The 9,560-nt window shown below is 40.8% G+C and overlaps 1 protein-coding gene across 1 annotated transcript; it reads left to right on the forward strand.

Moving 5' to 3' along the window:
* Nucleotides 1-5,443: 5,443 nt before the first annotated feature.
* On the forward strand, nucleotides 5,444-5,854 carry LOC140981604 (uncharacterized). Its single transcript, XM_073448029.1, has one exon. The coding sequence runs from the start codon at nucleotides 5,444-5,446 to the stop codon at nucleotides 5,852-5,854; it is 411 nt and encodes a 136-aa protein (XP_073304130.1).
* The last annotated feature ends 3,706 nt before the right edge of the window (nucleotides 5,855-9,560 follow it).

The following is a 9,560-nucleotide window of genomic DNA, read 5'->3' on the forward strand; positions in this document are numbered from 1 at the left end:
GTTGTCGTGTTTGTATGTGTGCATGGCAACAGGTGGGACAGGATCGGGGTCGAGGAGATGAAGAGAGAATGTGATTAGAGTGGAGACTACGGACTTTGATCTGAGATAGGGTTTGGACACTTGATATTTAGATGTTAAACCTTCGTTTGAATGATTGTATATAGTACCAGACTTGTACTTTAATAATGACATGTGTATTAAATCGAATTCCATTACGTTCCGCATTTTATATGTTTAAAAAATATATATATATTTAGACCCTGTTTACTATAATTGATTAAATTGTCCCAATGATGATTAAGAACTTGATTAGCGTCCGGGTCCCCACACGTACCTACTAAGGAAAGGAGTTTCCCGTTTTCACTAGAGGGTAGTGAAAATGTCAAAACAATGGGAACGAAAATTTATAAAGTAAAAGTCCATACTTTATATCTTACTAAATATTTTAAAATAGTCATTAACATTTATTTGTTTTACTTTTCAGTACAAATTTTGACAATGTCTTTGATTCGCAATCCGCTATCTGAACCGGACCTAACTACCTTAACTGGCTAAGAAACATAAAAATCGTCTTAAATTCGGAAAGGATAGCTTATACACTGATTGAGTCGCCCCCTGTTGAGGCTCCGATTGACTGCACTTTTGAGGAATTGCAGACTTACAAGGAATGGTGTGACCATGACTTGAAAGCCAGGTGTTATATGAAGGCTTCTATGAATGATGAGTTGCAGAGGCATTTTGAGGATGGAAAGAGTGCTGCTGACATTCATTTGCTTCTCAAGGAGCTCTTTGGTGAGCAGACTCGCCCTCTTAAGCATGCTACCATCAAGGAGCTGATCAATTTGCGCATGCGAGATGGGGCCTCGGTCCATGAGCATGGCCTGAAGTTGATTGGGCTCGTGGACAACCTCGTTGACATGGATTTGATGTTGCCTTTGGAGTTGACAACCGACGTGTTACTCTTGTCACTGCCTAGCTCGTTTGATCCTTTTGTGGTGAATTTCAATATGAACAAGATGGAGCCGACCCTTGAGGAGTTGGTGAACATGCTTGTGACCTTTGAGTCCACCATCAAGAAAGAGAAGCCGGTTCTTTATGTGGGTTCATCATCTGGTACGAATATTGATCCACGTGGGAAGCGAAAGAAGCGTTCTTTCCAACGTCCCAAGAAGAACGTGCCCTTGAAGAGGCAGACTCCGAGTCCTGCTGTGGCAGCCACACCAGTGAAGGCTGACAAGACTGTTGACATCTGTCATCACTGCAAGAATCCTGGACATTGGAGGCGTAACTGCAGGGAATATCTTGCCCCGTAGAGTTCGGGAAACGGTATGTTCTATATTGAAGTAAACATTTCAATTAATTCTACTTCTTGGGTATTGGATACCGGCTGTGGCTCACATCTCTTTAATGATTTGCAGGTGATGGGAAGAAGTAGGAGGCTTAGGGAAGGTGAGACCTTCTTGAGGATGGGCAATGGAGCAAGAGTTGTTGCCAAAGCCGTAGGAGATGTTTGCTTACTTATGAACAATGACTTTAAGTTAATTTTAAGAGATGTTTTGTTTGTACCTGAATTGGTGAAAAACATTGTTTCCATTTCTATGCTAGATAAAGATGGATATTCTTGTTTATTTAGCAAAGGTGTTTTTAACATTTACAAGATTGAATGTTTAATTGGTACCGGAGAACTTGAAAACGATTTCTACAACTTAAAATTGAAAGATATTCCACTAAACAATGTCCAAGCTATAACAACAACAAACAAGCGAAAACAAGATACTCTAAATTCGGCACAATTATGGCATGCTCGATTAGGACATATTTCCCTAAGAAGGATGAACAAGCTAGTGGGAGTGGGCATGTTTGATATGTCTAATATTAATGCTCTCACGACTTGTGATTCCTGTCTGAAATTAAAGATGACCAAAATTCCATTTAAGGGCCATGTGGAGCGAGCCAAAGGGTAATTGGATTTGATCCACACCGATGTGTTCGGTTCGCTTAGCATCACCACTAAGCATAGACATGCCTTCTTCATCACCTTTACCGATGACTTTTCGAGGTATGGGTATGTGTATTTGATGAAATACAAGTCTGAAGCCTTTGAAAAGTTCAAAGAATTCAGAAGTGAAGTAGAGAAGCAGTTGGGACGAGGCATCAAGACACTTCGATCGGATCGAGGTGGTGAGTACTTGAGTGCCGAGTTCCAAGAGTATCTTAGGGAGAATGGGATTCTCTCGCAGTGGACTCCGCCCGCTACACGACAGTTGAATGGTGTTTCGTCGCGTCGTAACCGGACTTCAATGGACATGGTTCGGTCTCTGATAGGGTTCACGGAGTTGCCGCCATCATTTTGGTGATATGCGCTTGAGACAACGGCACTATTGTTGAACAATGTCCATTCAAAGGCAGTTGATAAAACTCCATATGAGATATGGAAGGGTAAGCCTCCCAAATATTCTTATCTTAGAATATGGAGATTCCCCNATCCACAAGATTTCACACTTGGTTAGAATGCATGGAATTCATCTCAGATTCCATTGCTTCAAGCCATTTGGATGAATCGGCATCAGATAATGCTTCCTTGAAGGTCCTTGGATCACATCCATGGATAGGCTCATCATGGCCCTCTTCAAGAAGCAGACCATACCTCATAGGTGCTCTCGAGACTCTCTCGGATCTTCTAGGAGCTTGTATCTCCTCTCTTGGCTCTTCTGGTGTGGGTTCTACAATGNTCCGAGAGAGTCTCGAGAGCACCTATGAGGTATGGTCTGCTTCTTGAAGAGGGCCATGATGAGCCTATCCATGGATGTGATCCAAGGACCTTCAAGGAAGCATTATCTGATGCCGATTCATCCAAATGGCTTGAAGCAATGGAATCTGAGATGAATTCCATGCATTCTAACCAAGTGTGAAATCTTGTGGATCTACCTGAGGGAACTTTTCCCATAGGGTGTGAATGGATTTACAAGAGGAAACTTGGAGCGGATGGGATGGTATTGACCTTCAAAGCGCGATTGGTGGCAAAAAGATATACTCAAAGACAAGGAGTTGACTTTCAGGAAACCTTTTCTCCAGTTGCAATGTTCAAGTCGATAAGGATATTGCTAGTCATAGCTGCATGGTATGACAATGAGATATGGCAGATGGATGTCAAGATAGCCTTTCTTAATGGGGATATTAAGGAAGAGATTTACATGTCTCAACCTGAAGGGTTTACATCTATCGGAAGTGATCATATGGTATGCAAATTTCAGAGATCTATTTATGGTCTAAAGTAGGCATCTAGGAGTTGGAACCTTAGATTCGATAGTACAATCAAAGAGTTTGGTTTTACTAAGAATCCTAAGGAACCCTGTGTGTATAAGATGTTAGTGGGAGTGCTGTGACATTCCTGGTGCTTTATGTTGATGACATTCTACTCATTGAGAATGATGTAGGAATGTTGCAATCAACTAAAATATGGTTACCAAGTAAGTTCTCAATGCAGGACTTGGGTGAAGCACCTTTTGTATTGGGAACACAAATCTATAGAGATAGATCAAGAAGATTGCTTTGTCTCACCAAGTCCACATACATTGATACCATCGTGAAGCGGTTCTCGATGGATGAGTCCAAGAGAGGACATCTACCAATGTGTCATGGCGTGTCCCTATCCAAGTCTATGTATCCCAAGACTGATGCAGAGATAGCGGCGATGACAAGCAATCTTTATGCATCTGCGATTGGTAGCATCATGTATGATATGATATCCACACGTCCTGACGTGGCTTTCGCAATAAGTGTAGTGAGTAGATATGAGTCGAACCCTGGTCTTCCACACTGGAAAGCTGTGAAAACATCCTCAAGTATTTGAGAAGGACGAATAAGTTGTTCTTGGTCTCTGGGTTCGTATTCATGCTCAATAGTACTGTTGCCTCTAGGAAGAGTTCCAAGCAAAACAATACTGCGGATTCCACCATTGAGGCCGAATACATTGCTGCATCAGCTACATCAAAGGAGATGCGCATGTTAATCACTTGAGACTTGTGCTAATCACACTAAGTGTGAGGCCCGGGGCCGAAGAGGGCGGGGGGTGATCGTAGGTGCCATGAGGTTGCATGGACAACGAGCGGCTCCTGGCAGGCTTCTAGGTGGAGGGAACATGAATGAACCGATCTTACACCGGAAGGAGAGGGATTACAAGACTGGTCAATGTAATGGACTGTACAGTTGAAGGGGGCTTAAAAGATTTGATATGTACTAATCATACCACGAAGGTGCATCTTCTTTTCATTAGCTCATCACATAAGAACTCCAAAATTAAGCGTGCTTTACTTGGGGCAATTCTGGGATGGGTGACCTCTGGCAAGTTTCCTAGGGTGCGTGTGAGTGAGGACATAAGCACGCTGGAAAGACTCGTCTTGGTACAGTGAGGACAGTCATCGAATCTGGGGCGTTACAGTTGGCATCAGAGCCGACCTCTCCTAGTACGGTGTGGGTTCGGGGACGAACCAAGCGGAAGCTGGTGGGCATGTGAGGCCCAGGGCCAAAGAGGGCAGGGGTGATCGCCGGTGCCATGAGGTTGCTCGGACAATGAGCGGCTCCTGGCAGGCTTCTAGGCGGAGGGAACATGAATGAACCGATCTTACACCGGAAGGAGAGGGATTACAAGACTGGTCAATGTAATGGACTGTACAGTTGAAGAGGGTTTAAAAGATTTGATATGTACTACTCGTACCACCAAAGTGCATCTTCTTTTCGGTAGCTCATCACATAAGAACTCCAAAGTTAAGCGTGCTTGACTTGGGGCAATTCTGGGATGGGTGACCTCTGGGAAGTTTCTAGGGTGCGTGTGAGTGAGGACATAAGCACGCTGGAAAGACTCGTCTTAGTACAATGAGGACAGTCGTTGAATCTGGGGCGTTACACTAAGGGCTGAAAATTTAAATGCTAACTTGAAGAAATGTGATTTTTGTACAAACAAACTTGTCTATCTTGGTTTTGTGTTAAGTTCACAGGGGATACAAGTGGATGAGGACAAGGTAAGTACTATTCGAGATTGGCCAGCGCCTACTACTGTTGGTCAAGTCCGAAGCTTTCATGGTCTTGCAAGCTTTTATAGGAGGTTTGTAAAGGATTTTAGCACACTGGCAGCACCGATGACGTTGGTAATCAAGAAGAACCTCCATTCCATTGGGGCAAGGAGCAAGAGAAGTCATTTAACATTATCAAGCAAAAATTAATTAATGCTCCTTTACTTGTTTTACATGATTTTTCTAACAATTTTGAAATTGAATGTGATGCTTTAGGTGTGGGTATTGGTGGAGTGTTAATGCAAGGAGGACGGCCGGTAGCGTACTTTAGCGAGAAACTCAATGGAGCCGCCCTGAACTATCCCACGTATGACAAGGAGTTTTACGTGCTTGTGAGGACTTTAGAGACGTGGCAGAACTACTTGAGGCAAATGAACCCTCCCGGATTTGTAGGTGGTGTTGATCCACTCGTAGTTCTTGAATGGGTTAAGTCATTGGAGGCTATATTTGACTATCTGAAGTTCACTGATCGAGATAGAGTGAGCTGTACTGTGTTTATGCTAGTGAAAGCTGCCCGCATCTGGTGGGAAGCTACTAAAGTGACTGTTAATGTCCGTGAGTTAAAGTGGGAGGAATTCAAGGAGTTATTTTATGTCAAGTATTTTTCAAAAGAAGTGAAAGCTAGGAAAGTGAAAGAGTTTCTTGAATTGAGGCAAGATTCCTTGTCTGTTGCTGATTACACCTTGAAATTTGAAGAAGGATGTGTGTTTGTTCCGTTCATTGCCGAGAATGATAAAGACAAAGGAGAACACTTCCTTCGTGGGCTGAAACCAGAAATTTGACGGGATGTTCATGTGGCGAAAATTATTACTTATAAAGACATCGTTGAAAGAGCCTTACTTGCCGAGCAAGATGAACAAGAAATTGATAAGGAGCGGTAATTAAGAAGGCAAGCTTATCAAGCTAGAGGGCAAGGGACAAGTGCTGGTACTCGAGGTGGTCACAAAGGAAAAGGCAAGATGGAGCAACGCAATAAACCTTCTGCGTCTTCTTCAGAGATGGAACGACCATGATGTCCTAAGTGTGGCAAGCCACACAAAGGTGAGTGTTTAGTGGAGAGTGTCCGATGTTATCGATGCATGGAAATGGGGAATATAGCACAAAAGTGTCCTCTCTCCTCTGACAAAGGAAAGTGTAATATCCCAACCTTTTAGCATTTTATTGTTTATGATATTATTTTTGGTTGGGTGTTTAAGAAATATGGTTATTGGATATTTATGGTTTATTATGGTAATGGATATTTCATATGGTTTGATGGTAGAGATTATGTGTAATGGTTATGTTTATTGGAATGGTTAAAATATGGTCATTATTTATGGTTATTGTTTTGGTATTATGTTCATAGTTAGTGATGATTAAGGAAATGAATGAGTAGAATAGAAAGTTGATTTTGAGCCAAATAGGAAATGGAAGTGAAAAAACGGTATGAAAAATTTGGCAATAGTTGTGGTTTTTAGTATAATATTTTGTTTATTGATCCAATTGATGCGAGGCTACTTCCATTAGAAAGATAAGATATAAGGCTATAATTTTCATGTTTTGAGTTTTGTTCAAATCATTAGGAAAGACGAGCCAAAAGTGGCCCGAAATGTGTCGTGTGTTTCATTGTTCTTGCACTGACACATGTTGGGAGAATGAGTATAACTTTTTACTCAAACTTTCAAATGACATGAGGCTAATTGGAGATGCAAGAAAAGATATAGGGCTACAACTTTCACGTTTACCACTTTGGCTAATTCGGAAGAAAACATGCAGTTTTGGCCCTTGGACAGAGAGTACACGGACCTGTACACGGACCCCTACACGGGGTCTGGCTCTTGCCATGCAAAACGTGTCATTTCCAGTGTGTACACAGACCTTTACACGGAAGGGGCCTGGGGTCCGTCTCTATGGCATAGAAAACACGTTTTTGAAGGAATTGGAGGCTTACAAACTTTACTCTAGAATCTTCTACACATTTCCTACCTTTCTCCTTTCTCTTCCATTGATTCAAACCCTTTTCCCTCAAGTTTTCTCTTCTCTAATTCTTTGCTCCAAGTTCAAGGATTATAGTTATTTCTTAGTTGCTCCTACAAAAGATTTCAAGCTTCAAGGTAAGGGTTCTATTATTTTGGAGTTTAGAAGGGTTGGTATTATTGAAGGGTTAAGTTGGGTTTATTGATTCATTGGATTATTGGTGATGATTTATGATTATTATTTTGATTCTTGTTGTAGGCTTTACTCAATATCACCTTAGCCATCTTTTGGTTGTTGGGTTGTAAGTAAAAGCTTCCTTTCAAGTGCTCACATGATATATATGTATATAAGCCATGTTTATTGATGTCAGCTCCTTCCATGGTTAAATTATTGATGTATGTATTGTTATTTGTTTATTGAGCCAATAATACCATTGAATTCATTGATAAGGAGCTATTACTCTATTGTTGCCTACTAAGTATTTGTTATAATGCCCCAATGAAGTTCCCTATGATTAAAGCCAAAGAATGATAGTAATTCATGCATGTCATTGGCCAATCACATGATTATGAGTATCTCTCACAGTTTTGATATATTTATATATCAAAAAGATACTATCCACAGAACACAGGTCACAGACTATCATTTCCTTTCCTTTAATTCATGTCATGAAATACCTTCTATACTGCTTTGTTATCTATTGTTCATTGAAGATGGTATTATTCATTGTTTATCGCCATTGATTCATTGTTCATTGCCACTGATTCATTGTTCATTGCCATTGCTATAGCCATGTTCCAAGCCAAGCCTATGTATATGTATTTTTTATGTACAGCTTTCTGCTTACTGAGTTTTATCATATTCCAGTTAATGTCAAGTGATGCAGGCGATAAAAAGGATTGAAGCGGATTGTCGAGGAGGAAGAAGTCATATAGCTATGGAAGGGAAACTTTTGAACTTTTGTTATGAAACTTTTAGATTGTAAATTATGGGGTGAATGATGTTGACTTTTGGTTTTCTTTTGAAAGATTTAAAAGTGAATGTTTATGTAGACGAATTTTGAAAATGCTTATGATGTAAATGATTTAATGTTCTTTCCCGTTTAATTTCAAATGCTTCCGCGTATGTTTTTCCTTTTAAATTTAATGTCATGAGAGGGGGTTGTTTCAATTGGTATCAGAGCAAAAGTTCTTCGGACTATATATGACTTCTTCTACCTAGGAAAATCCGGTATGTTTTCGATCCTGCATCTATTGATTTTAACATTGAGAATTGATTCTATTTCATTGCCATTGATGTATCCTTTATCCCTATCTATTGTTAAAGTGAGCATATGTGTAGGATATGCCTCCCAAAAGAAAGAATATTGAAGGGGAAGATAGGACCTCTACGACCGATAAGACTGTGGAGGTTGTGATGAATTTAGTAGGATATTGAAAGAACAAGCGAAGGTTCATGGTGAGCAAATCCAACAGTTATTGAGCATGCACACCTCGACTTAGGGTCGTGGTCGTGGAAGAGTTCAAGGCACAACAGATAGTTTTGAAGATGGTGCATATGATCGTTTTAGACGTATGAACCCTCCGGAGTTTATAGGTGGTGCTGATCCACTCGTAGCTCTTGAATGTGTCAAATCATTGGAGGCTATATTTGATTACTTGAAGTTCATTGATCAAGACAAGGTTAGTTGTGCTGTCTTTATGTTAGTCAAATCTGCTCGCATCTGGTGGGAAGCTACAAAAGTGACTGTCAATGTACACGAGTTAAAATGGGATGAGTTCAAAGAGTTATTTTACGCCAAATACTTTTCACGTGAAGTAAAAGCCAAGAAGGTGAAGTAATTTCTGGAATTGAGGCAGATGCTTTGTCTGTTACTGAGTATATGTTGAAGTTTGAGGAAAGATGTGTTTTTGTTCCTTTTATTGATGAGAATGATAAAGATAAAGGAGAACACTTCCTTCGTGGTTTGAAGCTAGAGATTCAAAGAGATGTTCATATGTCCAAAGTGGTGAAATATCAAGACATAGTGGAGCGAGCTTTGCTTGCTGAGCATGATGAACAAGAGATTGAGAAAGAGAGACAGTTGAGGAGGCAAGCTTTCCAAGCTAGAGGACAAGGTGCAAGGGCAAATGTTCGTGGTGGCCACAAAGGTAAGGGTAAGATCGAGCAGCGCTCTAAACCTCCTGTGCCTCCTTCTGATACTGGACTGGTATCTCCTAAATGTGGAAAGCCACACAAGGGTGAGTGTTTGGTGGGCAGTGGACGATGTTTTAGATGCAAGGAGATGGGACACACGGCACTGAAATGTCCTCTCTCCTCAGGCGAAGGAAAAGTCCAATGCAGAATTTTTGCTATGACAAAGGAAAGTGTTAATCCTGATTCTTCTGTGATATCAGGTAATATTTTAATCTACGAAAAAGAATCAATTACATTGATTGACACTGGTGCAACCCATTCTTTTATGTCTGAAATGTTTATGCATTCTATATCTGCTGAACCTACTGTTATGCCATTACACTTCAATATTGTGTT

This window comes from Primulina huaijiensis, chromosome 7 (genome assembly GCF_012295235.1).
Source record: "Primulina huaijiensis isolate GDHJ02 chromosome 7, ASM1229523v2, whole genome shotgun sequence".
Lineage (NCBI taxonomy): Eukaryota > Viridiplantae > Streptophyta > Magnoliopsida > Lamiales > Gesneriaceae > Primulina > Primulina huaijiensis.